The 27789-nt window shown below is 33.1% G+C and overlaps 1 protein-coding gene across 16 annotated transcripts in view; it reads right to left on the bottom strand.

The window, feature by feature from the left end:
* Positions 1-27789, bottom strand: part of CNBD1 (cyclic nucleotide binding domain containing 1) — a 531858-nt gene that overhangs the window by 66155 nt on the left and 437914 nt on the right. For 15 of the 16 annotated variants that reach the window (XM_072804016.1, XM_072804017.1, XM_072804015.1 and 12 more), the window contains one exon: positions 2551-2610. In XM_072804016.1, the coding sequence (XP_072660117.1) occupies positions 2551-2610 (60 nt within the window). Of the gene's footprint in view, positions 1-2550; positions 2611-11642; positions 11816-27789 lie in introns of those variants that run through there. The other variant, XR_012019914.1, reaches the window with a different exon arrangement.

Consider the following 27789-nt stretch of genomic DNA (forward strand, 5'->3'; position numbering starts at 1 on the left):
GGCTGCTGGCCTAGAAAGCTCACAATCCCTTATTAGTGTATGTGTAATACCTATCGACTATGAAATCTGATGTGTTCACTCTCATGAAATTTAAAAAAAAAATGATTGGGTGTTTCAGGATTCTTTGCTATATACATTACAGGAAGAAAGGAAATCCAGGTTGAGTTCCATGACAATTCCTTGGCTGAGAACAGACATCCTGGTAGGACCAATAATCAAATGATAGGTAACAGGACATTTTTAAACAAGAATTCCTGTTGCAGATACATTTGCATAGTTGGCAGACAATCTAGATTTTAGAATCTGGGACAAGAGCAACAAACTTCAGGTACAACTCTGTGGATTGCTTTGTGGATAAATTGTTCCTGCAATAACTTTAATAAATCTGTGAGTCTTATACATCCAACTAGAAGTCCATGAATCATTTACTAAATATGTGGCCAAAGAGTGTTTGACCACAGGGAATCATTAAAGAAAGAATAGCTTCTCTGGTATATGTTTGTTATTCATTCATTCTTCATAATTGTTGAGTTTTCATTGGGTAATAGGCATCATGCTTTTCAGTATCTCTCCCTTCTTGAAACTACAGTCTAGTGAAGAAACTGACAATAATCAGTTACAAATCAGTAAGGGTGAAGGTGTTTCAGACAATACAGAGAATGGCCTTTTAGGGAATTGAAATAAATTCACTAGGGCAGAAGATTTTGATAGAGGCAAAGTTCTTAAAAAATCACATGCAAATTTTTAAAAACAGATTTGGATTTCTTAAGGGAATAATGGGCAAGTATTAAATATTTATTTATTTTGGGGTATAGGATTAAAGAAATGATCAGATTTTATTATGAAAAGAACCTGAAGTTAAAAGGAAAAATATTTAATCTTTAGTAAGTTATAATATTTGGAACAATGCAAATCTTGGTGGGAGTTAAACCAGTGCTCACTAACTGATAATATGGACAAACTCATAAGAACTAACTTATCAAGAACACAAACAGGAGATTTTTCAAGGCAAGAGCAAACTGTCACTCTGCCAAAGCCTTCATCATTGCAGATGGCTATAGGAAGTAGTGTTTTGATGTGGGAATTCATCCCATTCTTTGTTTCACTGTTCTCTTAATAGAAATAAATATTTGGAAAGTTTTTCTGACATACTTGTTCTTACTGAATGGGTCAGTGTTCCCATCCTACCCTACTTGCTTACAATATAAAGGAGAAATACATATTGGGCTTAAGGTCACATAATAGTCGTGCAGTGTTTACCTATGGTATCCTAGAGTCAGAGCCTAATATTGAGCTGCTTGAAAATCTATAACATTGTTTCTATTTATTTATTTCCATAATTTAAGAAAAACAATAATTGTAGTTAAAGAGATTAAATTAGGAGGGGTGGGGTAACTGGATGACGGGCAATCAGGAGGGCACGTGATGTGAGGAGCACTGGATGTTATATGCAACTGAGAAATTACTGAACTCTACATCTAAAACCAATAATACACTAAATGTTAATAATTGAATTTAAATAAAATAAGTTAAAAAGAGATTAAATTACACAGCACTGGGATTTTTTTAAAATAAAATGCCCTATTTAAAATTTCTGCCTGTTATTTTTATTTTCTATTAATTATGTGGTGTCTCATACCATATTAATCATCATGTTAGCCAGAAAAATAAAGACAGTTTGTTACCTTAAAATGTAACATTTGTCTTTATTTCCTTACATTGTATTTTAAAATTTTCAATATATGAATATTGGCGATTATGTGTCTTAGCTGTCCCATAGTCTCCAGAGTTATCCTTTTTTTTTGTTTGTTTCTAAACTCAAAGAGTAACACAAATGAGATACTTAAAGGGTTTCACTCACTGTTGGATAAGTGATGGTGGGGATAGTGGTGATGATGATGGTGATAATAATAATGACTCTGGAAGTCAAATTTTCAAGTGCCAAAAATTGAGATTAATTCCATAGCAGTGTGAAAATCACCATAGTCACTAATTTTTCTTTTGGCATATATATTACAAAATAAAGATAGTTTTATCCTCACTTGCCAACTTCATGCTAAAGCTCTCATGGAAAGAACCATAAAATTAAAAATAACTCATTGCTTCTGGAATTGGGCAAACCTAAGTTGTATTACTGGCAGTTATACTAGCTTTCTGTGTCATTTGAACAAATTCTTAATCTCCAAGTCCTTAGATTATTCTGCCATGAAATAAGAAAAACAATAATTGTAGTTAAGGAGGTTAAATGATAGAGCATTTATAAATTTCTTAGCACACAATTGGAATTCAATGCATATTCTTCCCTCTAAATTTGGGGGAAAAGTTAGAATTACTACAAATTTATTTTATATGTTTCTTATAAGACAATATTAAGCTATAAAAAATTCAACAATTTTTTCAGTAGAACTGTTTTCTTTAATATCAACTTATTATACTTACTTTCCCTAATATTCATCCTCTCTGAAAAAGATATCACTAATTTGATATGGGCTACAAGAAGGAAGGAATGATTAGTTATTTTACATTTTGTTGCAATATATAGTACTATACCTTGAAATTTTTCCAATCTTTCTTTTGTTCCCTTTGCAAATATTCACTTTTGACATCCTCCTATAAGAAAACAAGATTAGATTGATGAAATGAGCTATACTTTTTCAGTTATTTGGTATTCTCTACTGTGATTCAAACTACTAGATTTAAAATCAAGGCAAACCTTGAACATGTATAACTGTGGGCAGCTAGGAAACAATGGCAGAGATGTTGAACAGGCACACAACAAAAAGAGATGGAATAATTTGAGCAAAACATCAGATATGAAGACAGAGTCAGATTTTCAGGACAAACAGGGTTTTGAAATAAAATTCTATTGGTAGCTTATAATGGATAATTATCAAGTACATACATAACTTATATTCATATAAAGTCACACACATACATAGGCTTTCCAGGTATTCTTTATCTTCATAACACTTCCATTTTATAAATTAGAAAACAACTAAGAAACAGAAGGATGAAATTAGAATGGTTCCAAATTTTTAAAATAAAGATTTGCTCAACATGATTTCTGCAGTGCTACATCACATTGAAATTATTATTCCATTTCTTCTGTGTATATGATCATTTTTTTATTGGTGTTCAATTTGCCGACATATAGCATAACACCCAGTGCTCATCCCATCAAGTGCCCTCCTCAGTACCCGTCACCCAGTCACCCCCACCACCCACTCACCTCCCTTTCTACCACCCCTAGTTCGTTTCCCACAGTTAGGAGTCTCTCATGTTCTGTCTCCCTCTCTGATATCTCCTGCTCATTTTCTCTCCTTTCCCCTTTATTCCCTGTCACTATTTTTTATATTCCCGAAATGAATGAGACCATATAATGTTTGTCCTTCTCCAATTGACTTATTTCACTCAGCATAATACCCTCCAGTTCCATCCACGTCGAGGCAAATCGTGGGTATTTGTCGTTTCTAATGGCTGAGGAATATTCCATTGTATACATAAACCACATCTTCTTTATTCATTCACCTTTCGATGGACACCGAGGCTCCTTCCACAGTTTGGCTATTGTGGACATTGCTGCTAGAAACATCGGGGTGCAGGTGTCCCGGCGTTTCACTGCATCTGTATCTTTGGGGTAAATCCCCAGCAGTGCAATTGCTGGGTCGTAGGGCAGATCTAATTTTAACTCTTTGAGGAACCTCCACACAGTTTTCCAGAGTGGCTGCACCAGTTCATTTTTGTTTTTAATTGCTTTTATTATTTATTTATTTATTTATTTATTTATTTATTTATTTATTCTTTTTTTTGCAAACACACGAGGGTTTATTTAATTGCTTTTAATTCAAATTATGAACACAGTGAGTGAATGTAGGTCTACATTTATGTTGAATGTTTATATAAAATGTACCTAAAAATTAAAAACTAGTGACTATTTTAATAACAGTCTATCAATAACAACTATTAAGAGCTATTTTTACTAATAGGAAGATTCTTGTTATCAAATGCAAAAGGATATTTTCACATTTTAGAAGGACATGATTGCTCTTCTATTATATTTTACATAATTTAGAAGGGCACAAACACATGAATAAAAAACAGATTTAAGTAGAAAAAAAAGAGAGCACCACTTAACATTTGAGCTGTTCATATCAAAACCTGTAATAGGGGATCCCCGGGTGGCACAGCGGTTTAGCGCCTGCCTTTGGCCCAGGGCGTGATCCTGGAGACCCGGGATCGAATCACGTCGGGCTCCTGGTGCATGGAGCCTGCTTCTCCCTCTGCCTATGTCTCTGCCTCTCTCTCTTTCTCTGTGTGACTATCATAAATAAATAAATAAAAATTAAAAAAAAATCCTGTAATAGTACCTTGTGGCCTATGTATAGCAAAAAAAAAAAATTCCAAATGATAATGACTTTCCAAATGATAATGACTTTAGTTTTATACATTATATCACATATAAAAATATTAAAGATAAAATATACAGCAACTTATTTCTCTTCTGGAATATGATATTTCACATAAAATAGTAAGTTTCCAGTTATTCAACATGATGGACAATATGTCACAGTTAATAAAATAATCCAATAAACAATGTAATAGAGAATAAGTCACATTGATTACTCATTTCAGCAAACATGTATGAATGCAACCTACACTTAATATAATTCAAACCTTGGTAATTCAGCAGACACTGACATATATTTTTTGTTACTTTTGCTTTTTACTTTCGTATTCAGATAATAGCAGTTTACTGTGATTCCCCGGTGATAAATGCTGTATAAAACTACTTGTGTTTTTAGTTGAAGATTTATGATAGTTTGGCAATCACTTTTGGAATCATGCCTGTACTGACTCCCAGTGTAAAGCAAACTTTAGGATTAAATGTAGTGGCTATCGCTTTCCTATTATTTCCCTCATACGAGGATAATCTGCTGGAGAACTTCACACTGTAGGATAACTAATGACCCCATTCTCTGTTTGGCAGTCCAAATGAGACATCTTTCAATGAAAACAAAAAAACAGATGTTCAACATTAGCCAATGTCCAGGGTGACACACTAAACATATACGGGGAGTGGAAACACTAGATCCTCTTCTATGTGTAAGAAATGTTGACCAGTGCATGTAAAGATTTCCTGGTAGCATCGTCTATTTTTTTTTATAAGAGTAGGATTTTGTTCATGTACTAGATAATGATATCCTCCCACATTCCATCTCTACCCTGCTGCCGACACTATTTTTCTTTTGAAATAATAGTAATGATTCATTAGATTTTTAAACTATAATAAGTGTTATTACTTTCATACTATTTCTCTGTAAAATAACACAGTAGAAGACTATAGCACACAAAGATAATTTATCTGCACTATTCAAATAAATTCTTAGTCTCGTTTGCCCAAATTCATGTGGCTTTCTTTATAATTCATTTCTAGTGTACTTAAATGTCATATTCTCAGTGTCTTCTCAGTGAACCTGTCCCCCTTCCAAGTGAATGTCCTTATCCTGTTCAGGCACCAATACCAGTCCTTGGTAGCACCATATGCAGGTACCCTCCCTACCCTGCTAAACTACAAAATCTTGTGCAGAGTTTCTGGAACTTTCTGAGAGAACCTGTACTTAGTTTTCTTATGCTCTTATGCCCTGCATGGGGCAGCCCTCCCAAGCAGCCACCATCTCAAATTACTCAGGCTAACATACTGAGCACTGAACCCTACCCCTTCATCCTTACTCTGAGCATGCTCAGACACTCTGTTTCTACTGTCCCTCTATCTGGATGCCCCCAGCCGCCCTCTCAGGCTCCAATGTCCCATGCCACGCAACCCTACTAGGGAGATGTCATCAGGTCCTGCAAAGGCCTCCACATCCTGTTCTGGAGACCACCCTCCCTTGCTGGAACTGCCCCCTATTATGGCTTCAGAACTAAATTGTACAGGAAGAGAAAGAAATGGCAAGAGGAAGCTCTCCTACATATATACTCTCTACCTATACTCCTACATATACACATAATACATATGCTCATATATTTGTGTATGTACATATGCATACATAGGTTATACACAAAATTCAGAATAAGCTAATAGTGAAAAAATCAGCTGACACTATTCACAACTCAGCTATTTGTTTCAGATCTTACATTTTGACACATATCTAATGATTCCATTGTAAGTGCAGGCAAATAACTTAAACGTAACTGTTTAACTTAAAAACTATTTTTTACATATTTGTGATAGTCCTAAATTATTTAAATGACTTGACTATTTAACTGTTTCTTACAATTTGTTTCTAGTCATGAAGAAATTGTTTTATAAATATAAAGTAAAACACATTTTCACAGATCCAAAAAACAAAAAGATATATCCTGAATCACTAGCAAAGTTGAGATGTACTTATGAGACAAGTAAATTAGTTGTTTCCTGAACCAATGATAAAGAAAGCACATTTTGTCTCTCAACACCTGACAGAAAGTATATTTTCCATCTTCTAAATCCTTTTACAATTTAGAATGCATTATTTCATATATGGTCAACATATTATTCTATTCTGTTAGGAATCCATTTCGGGTAATGCTTAATTATTTTTAATTTTCTACTACATTTAGAATTAAATGTATGTATATACACAATAATGATAATAAATATTTAGAATATATACTATAATCTCTTTAACACAGCTTTATTATTAGAAGTTTTTAAATCTAGAATCCCAAATTTTTGTTTTTACAAATTTCTTTAACTTTTTTTTAATCCTTCTCGTTTTATCACTCTCTCTTATCACTTTTCTCTCAATACCTTTCCCTCTCATCCTTTTTCTAGCAAGGAAATGTATAAAGCCTGATGTCACATTATTTGACACATGTGCAACTGGATTTATTTATTTATTTATTTATTTATTTATTTATTTATAAGATTATTCATTTATTATTCATGAGAGAAAGAGAAAGAGAGAGAGAGAGAGGCAGAGACACAGGCAGAGGGAGAAGCAGGCTCCATGCAGGGAGCCTGACATGGGACTTGATCCCAGGTCTCCAGGATCAGGCCCTGGGCTGAAGGCGGCACTAACGTGCTGAGCCCCCAGGCTGCCCACCACTGGTTTTAATTTAAATTTAAAAATTAAATATTTTTGAAAGTCTAGTATAACCTGGAAATTATTAACTATTATCCAGGTAGCTTTGCACATAGAACTCACTAGTAGAATCATCAGGTGTGCTTACTACTACTGTCATCTGTCCAAGCTACCCTGTCTTTCTTGGTAACCCCAGAGCATGTTGCCTCACTGATAGAATAAGTGAGTTTTATGATTACGTTATTATTATTGTACCTTTATTGCCTATTGCAAATATAATTTAACCTGGGGAGTATCTAAGGTTGATAATCCACTGCCCTCCTTGTATTTATCTGCTACTTTTAATTTCATTTGATTGGTTCCTGGGTTTTTAATTAATTACTTAATTAAATAAATTGTACATTTCCCATTATAGCTCAGAAGCCAAAAATTACATAGATGAATGACACATTTGGTTGTTCTTACTGAAGAACTCTCAGATTATCTAAAGATAAATACCCTTAAAAAAATAAGGGTGGCATAGTCAGTTAAGTGATCAACTCTTGGTTTTGACTCAGGTCGTGATCTCTGGGTTGTGAGATCCACCCCACTTTGGGCCCCCAGCTCATTAAGGAATCTGCCTAAGTTTCTATCTCCTTCTCCTTTTGCCCCTTCTCCTGTGTGGTCTCTGTCTCTCTAAGATAAATAGCTTTAAAAAAATAAAAATAAACAGAGCAAAGTTACACTGAAATAGGTATTTTATATCTTTAGTGATAAGATTGATGATACTTTCTCATAAAGTTCCACGGACACAACCCACAAACTACACTTTATTTCTTGCTCCTGTCATATTCCAATGCAGGTTGGTAGGGATGGGTGATGGTACTGCTTTGCATAGATATTCAGGGACCCAGGCTCTTTCTGTTGTTTCTCAATTCTAGAGGCCTCAGAGTCCTTCTCTGGATCATCTACATCCAGATTCAAACAAGGGAGGGTGGAGAATAAGGTTCATGAGTGGAAGAATATGGAAACTACAAGGAAATCTGAAAAATGCATTCTAGCTGTGTGTTCAGGAAGAAAGTGTAAAGATTTGGTGAGCAGCTAGCTAATTTCTGTCATAACATTATTTTTAGGTCTTTGTCAACTACAAGGATAGTTTATGGTTGATTTCACAAAAAAGCATGGAAAAATAATAGAAAAATCCTAATCAATATAGAGATTTTTAAAGTGACAAATGTCTTTTTTTCTCTGGCAGTTAATATGTTGTAATAGATTTGTTTGTATTTTGCTATAAGGAGTTATTTACATAAGGCATTTCTAGATAGTGTGCATTTTCTCTGATTCTTATTTATTTATTTATTTATTTATTTATTTATTTATTTATTTTTTCTCTGATTCTTATTTAAATAACCCATAAGGAACCACTCAATTTCGGTGCTATTAGAAATGGAGACCTATGAGATAATCTGTAGCTGAAGATATTAAAGATTCTATATGTAGGTAACAAATATTACTAACCCCTTTTACTCCTTTCTATTTAAAGTGTCCTAACCATGCACTTAAGCTCTCAAACCTATCAGCTTTACCAAAAAATGCACCTTGGGTAAAAGAAAGAAAATAATTGCTAACTATTGTATATGCAGTCTTTAAAATTCACAATAAAAAAAAATAAAATAAAATAAAATTCACAATAATTGTTTGGTAAAATTTAATCATGGAAGGATTAGATTATTTATTTATTTATGATTTTATTTTTTTATTATAAATTTATTTTTATTGGTGTTCAATTTGCCAACATATAGACTAACATTCAGTGCTCATCCCGTCAAGTGCTCACCTCAGTGCCCGTCACCCAGTCACCCCCACCCCCCGCCCACCTCCCCTTCCACCGCCCCTAGTTCGTTTCCCAGAGATTTTATTTATTTATTCATGAGAGACACAGAGAGAAGGCAGAGACATAGGCAGAAAGAGAAGCAGGCTCCTTACAGGGAGCCTGATGCAAGACTCGATCCCCAGACTAGGATCACGCCCTGAACCGAAGGCAGACACTCAGCCACTGAGCCACCCAGGCATCCCAGATTCCTTTTTTTTTTTTTTTAATTTTTTTTTTTTTATTTGTGATAGTCATACAGAGAGAGAGAGAGAGAGAGAGAGAGGCAGAGACACAGGCAGAGGGAGAAGCAGGCTCCATGCACTGGGAGCCCGACATGGGATTCGATCCCGGGTCTCCAGGATCACGCCCTGGGCCAAAGGCAGGCGCCAAACGGCTGCGCCACCCAGGGATCCCCAGATTCTTATAATGTAAACATCATATTTATGTTCCAAGAAAGCAACACCACTGAACAGATTAAACCAAGTAACCAAGTAACACCACTGAACAGTTTAAAATAACATAAATAATAATCAAATTATATTCTACTATTTTTGTAATTTTAGAAAGAAATTCATTTAGAATATTGCTAATAAATGAGATTACTTAACGAAGTAAAACAAAATCTGTTGTTTACCAAAAGCAAAACAGCAACTAGCTTTCTAAAGAATTAATCTAACCTGAATCAAAGACATATAACTTTTGACCTGGTATTTGTTAAAACAATATTTAGGAAAAGATTATAAAGCCTTTGAAACAGAACCTTAGACATATTTAAATTATATTTAAAATAAATGTTTAAATTCCATAGTCCTGGAATTTCCTCTATAATTTTCTTGACAAAAGGCATCCCAATCTTATCCTCCACACTTCCAAAAACTGGAGGTTTACTACTTCTCAGATGAACAAGACCCATTGTTGAGTATATAGGTTTTTATAAAAGGCTATCTCATACTGACTTAAAATAAAATTCCTTATGACTTCTCCAACCATTAATCTTTGCTTTATGATCTGAGATAATAAATACATTTATGTTCTACATATTTTTAAATAATGATGAATTCAATGCAATCAATCCCTCTTCTTTTCTCTATTCTGAGCATCTCTCTTTATACCAGTTCTTTAATATTTCCATTTAAATTGTTGGCTTCCTTTTCAGAAGGCCTATGGGTATGCCTAGCCAGAAAAAGATGTCTAAGATGAGAAGCAACACACTTGGCATTTGTGATATCATTTTTAACATAAAAGTATGTAGTAAAAATAACACATTCCAGTAATGAAATCCTTGAACTTCAGATTTCTCTTCGTACTGTTACTTGTATTTATTTTTTTGGAAAAATGATAGTTTTGTTATCTCAGGAAATTTGACATGGTAACCCAACTTCTCAGGAGAAAAATGTGTAGTTCTAGAACAAAATTTTTATTAAGATTTGAATTATCAGAAGTTTCTTTTGATAGTAAAATATGTTACACTAATTTATGCATAAGTATCCTTTTTTACAGTAAAATGGTCAAAGTAATAAGAGATAAAAATCTTTGAGTTGACTTATTCAAGAACTTTGTTATTCTGAGAATTAAATCTACTTAATATTTGAAAATGGGGGGGTGGATTTGGAAAATATTCTTGTAGATTCTGAAAAAAATCTATTTATCAAGTAAATAGTTGTTTGGGGGACCTGGTATTAGATTCCATTATTTTTCAGAAACCAATATATTTAGTTAGTATTTCACTGTTGTGAAGAAAAATAAGTTTATTTGCTTCATTCTATTAGAAACCACAAAAATGAAAATGGAAGAAATGAATATCTATAAACTGCAAAAATAGAGAAAAGTGTAAGATGTCAATATTTACCCTTTAATTTTATATTAATACTTCTGATTTTAAAAATGCCAAGTGTATATCTCCACTCAGAATTATGTCTAGAGGAAAGCTTTCTCAAGTACATAAATGTTCCTGCATAATTTGTTCTTAATATCTATTGTTTATGAACATTATGCTGGAGAGAGTATGTAATATTTACATCAGGTAAATATCCAGTAGGATACATCCAATTGGACATGGCTGGAAGACACAAGTATTGACCATTTATCCATACTCAAATTCCAGTGAGGTGAAAGAAAAATACTAAGGTAAAATCAAATGCAGGGGATCCCTGGGTGGCTCAGCAGTTCAGCGCCTGCCTTCGGCTCAGGACTCCCGGCCCGGAGTCCTGCGATCGAGTCCCATGTCGGGCTCCCTGCATGGAGACTGCTTCTCCCTCTGCCTGTGTCTCTGCCTCTCTCTCTCTCTCTCTCTGTCTCTCATGAATAAATAAATAAATAAAATCTTTAAAAGAAAATCAAATGCACAGCAATGTTGAAAAAGAGAACCAAATGACCAGTAAGATACTGTATAAAACAGAAAACTCAAGGGGTCTGGCAAAGACAATAGTAATCCCACCTACATAAATGTTAGATATATTTTTTAAAAAAAGAAACAAAAAACTTTCCTACAGAAGAAATATTTATTTGCTTGAGAGACAAGCTAGTTAATGCATATACTAAGTGGCCTCTTTGAATATTTCTTCATCAGAGTGGCTGACTTCAGTGTAAGTCCTCAGAATAAAGTTAAGTAATTCCACAATTAGAATGGTAAATGATGAGGCCAGTGTAGGTTTTGGTCAGAAAAACAGAGTAGTATTATCAGAGCTTTACACACAGGCCTGCTGCTATTAGTCCCATACACATACCCGCTGAAGGAATCAAGAGCCAAGCTGCACATCACTGGTAAACTCAGTAATCTCCCCCGCTGCCCACATGGTCCAACAAAGCTAAGGCTTAAGTAGAATCTGAATCTTGGTTTTGTATAGAGTTCACACTGGGTTGAAGATGAGCATTGCGACTACTTGATGCAGAATCTTATCTACAAATATAGGCATAAGTTCAAAGACCATAATAGATATATTTAATATTATATCACATTCCTGGAAATTACAAAACATATATATATTTATGCATATAAATTTCCTGCATCAGATGAACAGTAAAATAGAAGTGATGATTCACTGGTAAACTGTAAGATTGAATGAGGGTTTTATCTTAATACAGTAAAAAGTACAAAGGAATCAAAATGGAAAAAATGAAAAAGGTTAGAAAAATGAAGAAAAATCTAGGATATTTAGGATTCATTTCACAAGTGCCAGAAGGGATAACAGAGATTAGAGCCTTTTATAATATGAGAGCTTTAGTGTTCAGATGCCACAACTACTTTTCGGAACTCATCTCCTTTTGTTCATCCTTGCTTATTCCATTCCAGCTACTCCGGCCTTCTTTATATTCCTTGCACTTGTTTTCCATGTTTTCAACTCAAATAAGAATTGAACCTTTGGATATGTTTGTTCCCTCTGTCTGGGACACACATCCATAAAATAAATGTTTGACTCATTCCTTAAGATCTCTGCTCAAATGTCAGTATATCCGTAAGGCTTTCCTTGTTTATGCTTTATAAGATACTCCTCCAAACTAATCTGGGGCACTTCATCTTGCTCCAGCTCTACCATATTCATTCCTACAATGCTGATTACAGTCAAATTATTTATTTATGCTTTTATTTGCAGTCTCTTTCATCAGACTGCAGGCTCTTGCTCTGTTTTGCCACCTACTCTGACCCTTATATTCAGAGCACTGTCTTGAATCTAGTAGGCACTTAATAAATACTTTTGAATGACTGACTGAATGAATAAATGAATAAGTGGTAGACAACAAAGAAATTTTCTTAAGCTTCTGGAGGAGTTATAGATTCAGGACCAAAAAAAATACAACTTTTACTGGGAAGGGCACATGTTCAGAAATTAATGACCTCAAGAAAAAAGGAGAGTCCAGACAGAAACTTAAGAAAAAAGCATAACACAGGGAAAAACAAGGTTGACTCCAGACCATTTATCTGCAACAATGAACAATGAAGCAATAAAATAATCTTGAACCCATGGTAATTTACTCAACTAAACTATTGTTCAAATGTGAGTTGGGAATAAGATATTGGTACAGAAAAACATAAAAAAAACAAAGATGTTTTTAAAAATCAAATTGAGAAAAAGGTATATTGAAAGACTTAAGAGGAAATTTAAACAAAAATAAATATTAACATTGGAAATGTGATCTTGAAATACTTAAATAAGCAATTATTGACTAATAGAGGCAGAATTTCACAAATTACTAACATTTGTGGATATAATTTTCCAGATGAATTAAAAAGAACATTAGATGAAATGGAAGGTAAAACAACATATTAACATATTTTATTCAGATCATATCTGTTTGTATTTCCAAATTCATTTTAATTGGAAAATGGAAGCATGTATCTAAATCATTGGGTAACATACTTACTGTGATTTTCATATATGGATTTTTAGTAGATTTTGGATAAAGTTAGTAGTATCTCTAGTCAAGAATACTAAAGACGATATATAAAGAAGACTTTTCAACTTCAAATTATTTCAAATCCCATTCTTTTACAATATTCTTTCTAATGAAAGGGACTAAACATTTGTTGAACCATGTTTGGTCAGATATGCTATTTATGTTCTTTCTTTAATAGAATAAATATATACATGCATCATATTGTAAAGATTTTGAAAGCACAAAATTATCTGAAATACAAATAAAAATTCTTATCTTCTCACTTCCTTCAGCCACACTTCCCACCTTATAGATAACCACTGACAGACATTAACCTTGACAAGTTCTAGGAACATGCAACTTGGAATTTTTTTTTTCAACTTGGAATTTTAATAGCAAGAACACAGGTCTACAAAGATATCCTGTCAAATATAAGTGCATTACTTGAGCTAGGGCATTCAGTTCACTTGCAAGAATTTTCTGGTTTATCCTTTGACAATTCTAAATACAAAAATCAATTAAATTTTTAAAATTTAGAAACAGCATTCTACCATTTGTAACAGTCTCTATAAAATATAAAATATATATTTATAATATAACAGATGTAGCAGATATGTTCAGCTCATGCTAACACTTAAACAGAAGTTAAGGTAGAAATAGGGAGACACTGCTTTTGCACTTAAGCAGCTTATATTTTAGTAGAACAGAGAAGTAATTTTAAATGATCGATAATTGAAATTAAGTGATGTGCAAGGTCCAGACACAATATGGAATAAAGAAGGGAGACAAGAATCTTCCCAGTTGGTGTGCAGCATTGGAAAAGGCTTCAGAGAGGAAGTTTCCCATGGAGAAGATTTGAAATTTGAACTTACTTACCAGGTTTGTAAGAGAATACAACATAGGAAAAGGCACAGAGGTGTGAAATATGATGGTTCTTTTAGGAAGTTTAAAGAAATTTGGCATTGGTGGAGCATAAAGAAAAGAAGAGTAAATGGCAGGAGAGGACCCTGGAGAGGTCAGCAAGGGCTGAATCATGGATGGGCTTATGTTAGCTGAGTCACTTGGACTCTAACCTATAAGCCATGGATGGTATGAATGAATGAGTTTTAAATTGGGGGACATTAATAAGAGGTTGTGTTATCCAAATGTATCTATGTCTTTCTAAATCATCTATTATTATTGAATGATTGTGATCTGTGAGCAATATTATACAAAATTCCTGAGTGTTCATCTGTCATTGCTGGAAAGGTCCTGAGAGCAAAGTTCACAAAAGAGTCTGGATTATGTATTGTCAAATAAGGAAATTCTGGTCTTAGAGGGAAGGTCATTAATTTTAGAAACGTATCAAGTTTGTTAAATAATAACAGAAAATCATTAGGAAAAGGTGATTTGGCCTGGGTTCCCCAATACATTTCATTTGTTTCAATCTTTATGGTAAACTATGGAAATATTAATTCACTACATATTTTTGTTTTCAATCAATCACTTAAAGATGTTTATTTATCTACCTTAAAGAATAAGTGCTATTGTGGAATGTCTGAAATTTAAAAAATATTCCTCTTAGTTTAAAAATGTACAAGCTTGTTGGGGATGAAGGGTGTAAACATTATAAATATTAAATAATGTAAGAAGGTATCATATAAAAGAAGATATCAAATAAAAGAAGGTATCACAAGGTAAGTAACAGCTTTATTGCTAACTCAATTTCTTTATTGCTAACGAAATAAGCACTATCCACTTGTGACTGCCTTAGAAATTCTTGTTTTCTTCAATTCTAAGATTTATCATCAATTTTGTCAAGTGGATAAGGTCTAGATAAGTAGTCAATTACCAAAAATATAGCCATAATTACAATATTGGATCTAGGATAAGGCACATGAATGAATGCCACAAGATAATAAGCAGAAGAGTATATGATTCATAAAAATGGATAAAACTGAGTATCTTCATTGAAGTAGTAAAAGTAATTGCAAATATGAGTTGACATGGAATAAAATGGTATTTGTACATGAATCAAACCTCTTTCAACAGAGAATTTAAATTGCAATTTAACATTCAGTGAGTTTACATGGTGGTCCCAGAGCCCTGCTAGCTTTTAAAGAGAATGATGAAAACCGAATAATATTCACCTTACATAATTTGAATGTGTGATGGACTATCTTGAATGTATTGTGCCCCAAGGAACCATTTGTTACCCTAGGTCTGCCTAAGTCCACTAAATTTCAAATTCAATAAATTCAGGACTAAGTTGAAAAGCTAGTGAGGCTTAGATTATCAAGACTATTTTGTCAAACTTTAATAAAAGATGAGATATTGAATGCCTTAGTAGTCAATAGTCATCAGAGCAATGATGGGGTATTGGCATGCACACTATTTCACACTTAAGTGAGTTGATGTGAATTTTTTTTTTTTACTGGCTTTATTTTAAATGGTGTAGGAATTAAGTTCCAGATTTGTTTTGGTTATCTACAAATTTTCTATGGATGGTATTTTATAGACAAAAGAATTTCAAAGATGTCAGTACAGATTTTAAGTTAAGACTATCCTGAAACCATTCAATAAAATTTGATAAAAACAAACATTTACACATATTTGACTGTACTAGCACATAAGCAGTAAACAAAGAAGCTAAAAGGAAATCAAGCTTGTCAATTGCACACGGTTAACACATTAAAAAGAATTCACAAAGATAATATATCCTAACCTAGATTAAATAAAACAGAATAGTGCCATATTTAAATAAAAGTGTGGATTAATAATGTTTTGCTTACAATCTCTAGAGTATTAAATTTAAGCATGAAAGATGGCATTTCTAAAAAAAAAAGAAAGAAAGAAAGAAAGAAAAGAAAGATGGCATTTCTAAAATAGATTACTCAAGGTACAGTCTATAGAATGAGTAGGAGCATGGGCACTGGAGCAGATAGCGTGGGTTCAATTTCCAGTCATGGGTCTTATGAGCCTGAAGACCTTGGGAAGTTTATTCAACTTCCTTGTGCCTCAATTTCCTTATCTCAAAAACAGAGATGATAATAGCAGCTACCTCATAAAATTGTTGTAAGACTTTAAGTCATTTAATGTAAAACATAGAGTAAATGTTCTGGGTCAATTATTATTGCTACTCAACTATAGTAATTTAAAATTAAAGAGAATGAAAAATCAAAAAGATGTCTCTAGTATCATTTGGAAAAGGAAGCTCGGCTATTATTTTTTCTTTCTTTTTTTTTTTTTAAGATTTTATTTATTTATTCATGATAGCCACACAGAGAGAGACAGAGAGGCAGAGACACAGGCAGAGGGAGAAGCAGGCTCCATGCAGGGAGCCCGACGTGGGATTCGATCCCGGGTCTCCAGGATCGCGCCCCGGGCCAAAGGCAGGCGCCAAACCGCTGTGCCACCCAGGGATCCCTTATTTTTTCTTTCTTAAAATGAATGAAGCAGTATATTACATGAGTACTTTGACATTATTCATTTCTGTCATTAAAGATGAGGCACATGTATGATTTATCTCTTTAGAAAAAAGGTTAAGGCTTGTGATAACCACAGATTATCTAGTTTTATCATATTTAGACCTGTAGGGAAATTAACTATAATAATTCACTCCATATTTAGCTATGTTTTTATAATATCTGATTATAACAAAACAGAGCTTGAGTGAGAATTGAGTGAGTTAGCAAATTCAGATTTGCTTTATATTAATGGTTAGAAGTATAACAGAATTATACGTTGAACATACCATGTTGGTTCTTCTATTAACGCTAAATTTCATTATTTTTCAGATTGGCGTACATTATTACCCATAAATGTCACATGGACCCTAGTATGTATTTATCCATGTTGAAATGTTAAGCATTGTGTGTAATCTTGAAGTGTAAAAGTATAAACCTTTTGGAAAATACTATATATCTATATCTACATTTATACCCAAATCTATATCTATGTTTGTTTATAAAATATAATCAACCTTTTTTTAGTTTACTTTTTCAATACCTTATTGTCTAATATATAACTGTTTAAGCTGAGTTCCTCCATACACCAACCTTCAGCATTTTCAGAAATTAATAACTCCTTTATTGGGGGCTACATTGGAAAAGAAAACAGAAAAAAACTCGACAGTTCATGTACCTGTTCAGACGGGTTCATGGAAGTACTTTGCTGCTTTGCTCTGTGTTTTATTGTTATTATTTATAGCTTTGCTATCACTACTCACAAAAGATCATATGTCTCTCAAAGCTATGATTAGGGCAGCCCTGGTGGCCCAGTGGTTTGGCGCCACCTTCAGCCCAGGGCCACCCGGGATTGAGTCCCACGTAGGACTCCCTGCATGGAGGCTGTTTCCCCTTTGCCTGTATCTCTGCCTCCTCTCCCTGTCTCTCTGTCTCCTATGAATAAATAAATAAAATCTTTAAAAAAAATAAAAGCAATGATTAAAAAGCACTGGGGGTCTCCTTTCTCTTACATTTTAGAGATGCTGAGTGGTTTCTAGCTTAGTGTAAAATAGTCCTGATTATTTTGTAATTGATGTTAGTATGAGTAATAAAAACAATGGTTGAGAATCTACATTAGAAAGTAGGGACTTTGGTAATATACTTGTGTTTTTGGCTGCAAAATATAAGCAGGCTATTGTACTTTATGAAAACAGCAGATTTTGCACTGTCTCTGTACACATTGGCTAAGCAACACTGAGATAGTCCAGATGTAATAGATGCATGAATCGCACTGAGCTGATCTTTATCCTGGAGGAAATCCCAGAATATTCTGGCCAAATAAAGGTGAAAGAAAGCACTTAGACTTACATCATGTACAACTTTAAGTCCGGAAGCAATAAATGAATAGCTTGTTTTGTTTATTTGAGTTTGAGATTTTTAAGACAGCACCCATTGCGAAATGCCACAGGGCATATGTATCATGAAAAATAAACAAAATGCAAAGAGCTAAAAGTCATTTTTAATTAACCTATCAATTACAAAAAGCTCAACTGAACAGATGTCCCTTGCTTTGTGCCCAGAAGTTCAATGAACTGGAGCTCTGTCAGGTCAACAGGAAAAAAAGTTCAACAGACTCTAAAGACTCTTAGTAGGAGCGCTCTTGTTGATTTCACCCTTTGGGATTGTATATATAGATAGATATCCCTCTAAAAATATCAAAGGCCAATGTCATATGAAGGTTTACTGATGATATTTGAATTTTATCACTGGGGAACTACATTTTTATTGCATCATTCAATATATATGTGTGGAAGTCACTGAACTGTGCATACCTGGGATATATAACCAATATCAAACTCTTCCTTTACTCATATCCTCACTCTATTTTGCACATGAGAAATTTTTATGAAATACGGACTGTATACCTTCCTACATAAAAATCTTAGTGGAATCTTAGTGATGGTAGGAAAAGATCTGGCTATATAAAAATCAAGTCACTCACAAAATATGACACCAAGTAACTTCTCAGACTCCTGTAAGTATGCATTAGAATTTCTCTATCTCAACCTTATGTTTTCCTTACTAATGATTCATATGGTCCTCAAAATACAGACTTCCTACCATCTATATCTGGAAAACTCTGTTGGTTCTTCAAAGCTTAGATAAGATGTTTCATATAGAAGCATTCCATCTATGCTTCATAATTTCTACCTTCAAAATTAACTGTTCCTTTCCCTTGTCTTATTGTTTTCAATAAGAAAGTATTCTAGCCCTACTATGATGCCTTAAGAAAGTCATAGGCTGATTGGATTGATATACAAATCTGTGGGTAGGCTGTTCAATTTACTAAAGCAATCAATGAAACAGGCTCTTTCTATCTTTTTGCTAAAACACCTGTTTCTGTGCATGATGATAACAAAATGGCCACTTCTTTCCTCATAGCCTGTATTCCAGGCTAGAAGAATGAGAAAGGTCAAAAAACATGTTGCTGATGAGATGTAGTCTGTTTCCTTATAAATGAAGCCATCTGTAGAGAACCCTTCTAAATATTTAATCAGATGACATAAACAGTCCAGGTACAATACAGTTTGAGAAGAGAAATATTTTTTAAATTTAAGAATCTAAAGTAGAGAACATAGAAGACATCAGTATAGTATGTAAATGACTCCATAATGTTCCTCCAACTGTCATAAAACTACATCAATTTTGCTATTATAGGTATTAACAGAATTTAGTTATGTTCAACTCTGCAATTCTGAGTTGCTTGTAGGAAAGGACTATAACTTTAATAATCTTATCCTTCATGCCAGGAACCATTTTTAGACTATATTTGTAGAACAGATAGCTCCAGGAAGAAGATACTTTTGATAGAACTCCAGACTTTGAAATAAGACACCAAAGGTCTATACATGAGCAGAAGGGCAACCTGAAAATAGACCAATCATAATTAAATCAAGGTAATCTTCCCATAATCTTCCTGCTAACTAGAAAAAAAAAAATTCTCTCTGGAAGAAAATAACCTCGTTCTGAGCCTCTATAATTTTGTCAAACTGTTTTTCAAAGAGATTTTATCATAATTCATTCCTACCAACAATGTATGAGAGTTCCAATAGTTTTACATCCTAGCCAACCCTTGGTACTATCAATTTTTAAAATTTATTACATATGTAGTGATATTTCATTATAGTTTTATTATTTATTATATTGAAGACTAATTATATTGAGCTATTTTCATCTGCTTTTTGACTACTTAAATGTCATGTTTTGTGAAGTCCATGTTCAAAATTTGACCACATTTTAATTAGTTTGTCTTCCCTTTTCCCTTTGTGGAGTTATTTTTATATTCAGTACCCTTTACTGCATATATATATCTTTCAAATATGCTCTCCTAGTGTGGGTTTTACTGTTTTATTTTATTAACCATTTTTAATAATATTTTATTAAGATATAATGTGTATACCATAAAATTTACACTTTTAAAATGTACAGATTAGTTTTTTCCTGTAGTCACAGAGCTGCACAATCATCAACATTATCTAATTTTAGATAAGTAGAATTTTTAATTTTGTAGTTCATTTTTTCACTTTGTTCTCTTTATATGACTCATGTTTTCTATCTATTGTCTACTAAATCTTTATTTACTTCAAATTGCAAATATTTCCTTCCATATTTTCTTCTGAAATTTGTTCTTTCGACATTTTTTTAGTTACATTATGTCCATGAAGTAGGTAAGCAACAAAGTTTGCGTTTTTTTATATGTATATCCAATGTTTACAGCACAATATGTTGAAAAGGTTAATCTTTCTTCACTAAAATATCTTGTCAACTTTATTGACCATATATGCATGGGTCTACTACTTTTTTTTCTTTTCCAAATTTTGATTTAAATTCTAATTAGTTGACTTACAGTGCAATATTCATTTCAGGAGTAGAATTCAAGTTTAATCACTTACATATCACACCCAGTGCTTATTATAACAATGCTGTCCTTAATGTCTATCATCCATCTAGTCCATCTCCTATCCACATCTGTCCTTCAACCTCCAGTTTGTTCTCTATCATTGAGAATCCTTTATGGTTTGTTTCCCTCTCTCTTTGCATGGGTCTACTCCTATTTGTTCTATTCCATTGATTCATTTTACCAATACCATTTGATCAGTGAAGCTCAATAGTATGTCTTGATTCTGGTTCATCTATTTCTAAATTGTGCACATCTATTTTCAATATTTTCATATATTTCTAAATTGTTTTTGCTCTTCTGTATACTTTACATTTACATATAAATTTTAAGGTAAAATTTTCAATTTCTAGAGAAAAGCATTCTAGAATTTGTATTGTAATTGTGTTTAACTATAGATCAAATTGGGAATGATTGCCATGTTAACAATTTTGAGTCTTTAAATCCATGAACATGGTATACCTCCACATGTCTTTGGTTTTTCTCAACAATTATTTTTAGTTTTTGTTGTACCTAAATATTTCATAGTTTCAATGGTATTTCATTTGATGTATTTTTTCCCATTTTTGAGGTATAATTGATAAAGTTGTAAATGTTTAAAGTTTGCAAAATGATGACTTGATATACATATACATTGTGGAACCATTGCTACAATCAAGTTAATTAATGTAATTAATACATCCATCACCTACATCATCTTACATAGTTCCTTCCTTTATTTTGTTTTTTTTGTTTTTTTTTTTTTTTTTTGGAGAACAGATATCAAAATTTTAAGTAAGAATGGTACACCAAGATTTTATAGAGATAGATTGTTATATTATAGTAGAGTAGAGTATATTAGTGTGTGTGTGTCTTGTTTTAATTCTATTGAGAATGATGTCATTTTTGTTTAAGCATGCAATAGACCTGGTTAGTTAAGTTCAAGCTGTAAGTTGCAACACACCTTTTGTGGGCTGTGAGTCCACTGTCAGTTAAGTTTTCAAGGACTTTGAAGTGTTCTTCAGATCTGTCCCCAATATGTACCTTCCATGGCCAGCTTGAGTGGTAGTCTATCTTCTGACTCAGTTGTCAAAGTCTTTTTAATGCTGATTAGGAATAGCTCTAAACTGGTGCAGTTCAGGAGTGAGCTTAGGATTTTTTAAAAACAAATTTATAGACTGACTTCCATGAACTCCTTCATCTCATTATTCTCTCTGGTATTTTCCAGTTTTCTGTGGTTCTGCTTTCCACTTCCCTGGTGAGAAGGCTAGGGAATTAGTTACCACATTCTGTCTTGTACTTCTGAGACTGTACTCACTTATTGGGCCAGCCAACATGAAAAACCAAGGGGAAAATAAATTATAAACCCATTGTTGGTTTGGTGTTACTCTGAATTCTTGTTTTCTTCTCCAATATACCTGCCACTGTTTACTTTCTAAATGCTCAATAGCTTCTCTATGCATTCCGTGCAGGTTATATAACTTAATTTGGTGAGAAAGAGAGGTTTGAATCTATTTACTCCATCTTTCCTGACACTAGGTCTAAAAGCATTATTCTTAACAATCAAAAATTCAGAAAAACCAAAATGTCCATAAATGGCAAAATCAATTGTATATATTTATTCCATAGGATAATACATATTTATACCAATACTGTCATTCATCAATGAAAAAGAATAAAAAAACCCTGCTGCACACAACAGCATTGATAAATGTCATAAACATATCAGGAGGGGAAGTCTATGACAAAATAATGCATACTATATCATTCTATTCATATAAAGCTCAAGAGAAGGTGAAACTAACTTGTGAGAAAGATTTTTTTTAAAGATTTAATTTATTTATTCATGAGAGAGACAGCGGCAGAGACATGGACAGAGGAAGAAGCAGCCTCCTCATAGGGAGCCCGATGTGGGACTCAATCCCAGGACCCCAGGATCATGTCCTGAGTCAAAGGCAGATGCTCAACCTCTGAGCCACCCAGGTGTCCTGAGAAAGATTAACTCTTACCTTTGAGGAGAAAGCAATGAGTGAAAATGAGGAAGGGTTTTGGGGTGCTGGCAATGTTCTATATAATTAACTTTGTGAACCTGGTAGTGTTTATTTGGTTATTGTCATGTACACTTAACACTCTTACTATATGCATATTATACCTCATTATAAAAATCTGTAAGGAAATGAAAATAATAAAGTGAAGCAAGCAGTGGTCATATCACATTATATATATATATATATATATATATATATATATATATAGTACACAAACTTACAGAGTTATTATAATTGTTAAATTGTTACTTGGTTAATTTGTGCAATTGTTCTATCTCCCTCATGGGATCAATTTGGCAAATACTCTCTTTACTATCCTATTTCTTAAACCGTTCCTTTCTGTATTTAACTCTCTTTCCACCTCTCATATATGTATACTTAGTGTCATAATGCAATTTAATCCTGAATCATGTGAGTTTAAATACAAATCTAAAAATAGCTTAAAATTTATCAAAAATTTGAAACAAAACCTGAATAAATGAAAGACTTCAGATTTTTGTTAAGCTTTTTGAATATGAAGACCATTAATCTTCCAAGGCAAAGAAAAAAATCTATAGTAATAAGGAATTCTATTCTTAAGTTGTAAATCATTATTTTAAGTTTCCTTAGAATTAAAGCTTTGGTCTTGAAAACAAATGCATGGCCATTAGAAGATCATCACATTTCAGAAATTATAAGCACTCAATTAAGTCAGTGTGGTTAACAATAGAATGTGTTATATATTAGGTTGCCGAACAGATCATATGGTGATTCTAATTTCCTACTACATAGAGTTAAGACAATCGTGGTGGAAATTTTGAGGTCATTAGCTCCTTGGAGTTGTCAACACATGTTAAGTAGTACAACTTCAGCAAACTTTCCTGTCGTTTGGTTAACTCATTGAATTGTACATGATTTACTTAAGTGTGCAAAAGGAGTAGCTTAACAACATTAATTATACATCAAATAACAGGCATAAATTCACTAATTTACCTTGACTATCTGTATTTATGTATTTCATGAGCAATAATATATTGCACCCTATACACATGGTAAAAGGTAACAAGAAAGCTCCATTGTAGCTGCAACAGCATGACTCTGATTTCAAAAATAAATCATTTTTTTCTATTAAAATAATAGAAAAACTCAATGATCTTTGTTATTTTAAAATTATTTATGCAGGAAAAAAATATTGTTCTAATAAGTTTTTAGAAAACTTAAAAGCCATTTTGAAAGCAGAAACAATTGCCAAGATCTAGAAATTCCCTTTATATTATTTTTTCTTCTGGAAAACTATGATTACAAACAGAAGGATTTCTAACAATGATTATTCATGAAAGTAAGCACATTAAATCAAGAGTAATTTTAAGAGACCATAACATTTGTTCTAATTAAAAGCAGAGCAATTTTCATATTGCAACATAACATTTGCTTTTTTGTTTCTTAAACTATTTTCAAAACTGATTTGGTAGGAATATAAACTAAGGTGTCACATTAGATCTTTAAAAATTCCTCTATCTTTACAGTTATTATTTATGTTTATGTTAGAGAACATTTTATTTAAACTAAAATTTTAAATCATGCATCATTGGATGATCCACAGCAATCATAATGTTTAGGACTGCAAATGTAATAGAATAAACTGACCATTTCAAATGATTAATTAAATAAAATGCTATCTTACTGAGTCTTTTTAGAAGATATCTAAAGGGAAAGAGTGGGCTTTATTCATTTAATAAAAAATTTTTCTGAGCCATATTAATATTATAATTATTCCCTCCATACATTCTCTTTTATTATATCTTAATTCATTAAGCAAATGAATAAAATAAAAACACTCCCTAAAATTGTCTGGCAATAATACTGGTAATTTTTATATATTGCTTTACAGTCTTATTTGAACCATGAATAAAATGATATGCTAGTAATCAAAATAATCCCATGAAAAATTATATCATTCTGATTACATTGATTAAGGGTAAAATGATTTAAATGAGGTATTTGGCACTAGGTGATAATGATTAATGTAAACTCAGTTTATTTTACTTTCCTGTTAAAAGATGTATCTTAAAAAGTTTTTGTTATAAAAACGCATGCAAAACTACAAAATAAAATAAATCAAGACGGACTGAGAAAATTGGGACAGAGGGAAAATAAGGATAGGAAAAGGAGATGATGTCAGAAGTGAGATGAGTACACTGAAAGCATACCAAATGTTCCTGTACATCTGCTAGAGACGGGACACAAATTTAGCCCAAAGCTTTCTAGTAGTCAACACAAAGAAGGATCGATGATTCATTTAATGGGTCACAGTATCCTTGAAATGAAAACAAAGTACTCATTCAGGAAAAGACCTATTACTGGTACTATAACCAAAAAAGTAAATAAATAAAAAATAAAAAAAACATTTCCCATGTGTCTTAATAAAAAGAATATTGGAAATTACATCCACACCTACATTTTTACAATAGATTACAGATGAGCTCTGACATTTCTAGTAATAACATCCTCAAATTAGGCTGTGCTATGACACAGGACACAATTCAGCAGGACACACTATCAGATGATATGGCTTAACCCTGCAAACCACTGCAGAGTGTCTAAAGCAGGAGGCTTCATATTTTCACTTTGTCATTGGAGCTGTCCTGTGGGCACACATGAGTACTCAAGTATACAAGTAGGAACATAGATAAATGGAGATCTAATACCACTTTCAAAATAAAAAAATAATATATTATTTTGGCTCCATTTTTCTATACTGTGGCTTATGTGTGGAAAGGCTTGAAATTGGTTTATTTGTTTCTAACAGATAAAAGTTCCAGATCTGAGCAAAGGGCTAGCTGAAATACTGCTTAGGAAATTCTGAATCACTAACTCTCAAGTGAGTAAAACTAAGTGACAATTACTTCCATGTTATTCTTCCTAACAGCTTTTTGTAATATTACTATTTTATTTATTTATTTTTGTTCATACAAAACCAATTACTTTAAGAGTTAGTAGAACTCTCACCAAGATACTAGCCAATAGGATCCAACAGTGATTAAAAGGATTATTCATCAAGCCAGTGGGATTTATTCCTGGGCTACAAGGGTGGTTCAACATCCGCAAATTAATCAGTGTGATACATCACATTAATAAAAGAAAAGACAAGAACCATATTATCCTCTCAATAGTGCAGAAAAAGCATTATACAAAATACAGCACTTTTATTATTAAAACTCTCTGCAGCATAGGGTTAGAGGGAACCTACCTCAATATTATAAAAGCCACAGATGAAAATCCCACGGCAAATATCATTCTCAAAGTGGAAAAACTGAGAGCTTTCCCCCTAAGGTCAGGAACACGACAGGGATGTCCACTCTCACCGTTGTTGTTCAACACAGTACTAGAAGTCCTACCCTCAGCAATCAGACAATAAAAAGAAATAAAAGGCAACCAAATTGGCAAAGAAGAAGTCAAACTTTCATTCTTCGCAAAGACATGATATTCTATGTGGAAAACCCAAAAGACTCCACCTTAAAATTGCAAGACCTCATACAGGAATTCAGCAAAGTGGCAGGATATATAATCAATGAACAGAAATCAGTAGCATTTCTATACACTAACAATGAGACAGAAGAAAGAGAAATTAAGGAATCCATCCTAATTGCAGTTGTACCAAAATCCATAAGATACCTAGGAATAAACCTAACCAAAGAGGTAAAGGATGCATACTCTGAAAACTAGAGAACACTTAGGAAAGAAATTAAGGAAGACATAAAGAAATGGAAAAACATTCCAAGCTCATGGATTGGAAGAACAAATATTGTTAAAATGTTTATGATACCCAAAGCAATCTACATATTCAATGCAATCTCTATCAGAATACCATTATTTTTTTTTTACAGAGTTGGAATAAATATTACCAAAATTTGCATGGAACCAAGAAGGATCCCAAATAGCCAGAGGAATGTTGAAAACGAAAACATAAAACTGGTGGCATCACAATTCTGGACTTCAAGATGTACTACAAAGCTGTAATCATCAACACAGTATGGTACTGACACAAAAACAGACACATAGGTCAATGAAACAGAAGAGAAAATCCAGAAATAGACCCTCAACTCTACTGTCAACCAATCTTCGACAAAGCAGGAAAGAATACCTATTGGAAAAAGAAAGTCTCTGCAACAAATAGTGTTGGGAAAATTGGACAGCAACATGCAGAAGAATGAAACTGGACCATTTCCTTACACCATACACAAAAATAAACACAAAATGGATGAAAGACCTAAATGTGAGACAAGAATCCATCAAAATCCTAGAGAAGAACACAGGCAGCAACTTCTTGACCTCAACTGTAGCAACTCCTTGCTGGACACATCTCCAATTGCAAGGGAAACAAAAGCAGAAATGAACTTTTGGGACTTCAACAAGATTAAAAGCTTTTTGCACAGCAAGATAAAAAAAACTTTTGCACAATTGACAAAATCAAAAGACAACCTACAGAATGGGAGAAGATATTCGCAAATGTCTTATCAGATAAAGGGCTGGTATCTAAAATCTATATGGAACTTACCAAACTCAATACCCCCCCCAAAAAAAAAACCCATTCAAAAAATGGGCAAAAGACACTAATAGACATTTATCAAAAAAAAAAAAAGGCATATAAATGGCCAACAGATACATGAAAAAAATGCTCAACATCACTTGGCATCAAAAATACAAATCAAAACCACAATGAGATAACCTCTCACATCTGTCAGAATGGCTAAAGTTAACAGGTCAAGAGACAACAGATATAGGTGAAGATGCAGAGAAAGGGGAACTGTCTTACACTGCTAGAGTGAATGTAGGGAGGTATAGCCAGTATGGAAAATGGAGCTTCCTCAAAAAGTGAAAAATAGAGCTATCCTACAACCCAGCAATTGCACTATTAGGTATTTACCCAAAAGTTACAAACAGTGATTCGAAGGGGTAACTGCAACAATGTTTACAGCAGCAATGTCCGCAATAGCCAGAATATGGAAAAAGCCCAGATGTCCTCTAACAGATTAATGGATAAAGAAGATGTGTGTGTGTGTGTGTGTGTGTGTGTGTGTGTGTGTACAGACATCAAGCCATCGGGAAA

Source organism: Canis lupus, chromosome 28, assembly GCF_048164855.1.
Source record: "Canis lupus baileyi chromosome 28, mCanLup2.hap1, whole genome shotgun sequence".
NCBI lineage: Eukaryota > Metazoa > Chordata > Mammalia > Carnivora > Canidae > Canis > Canis lupus.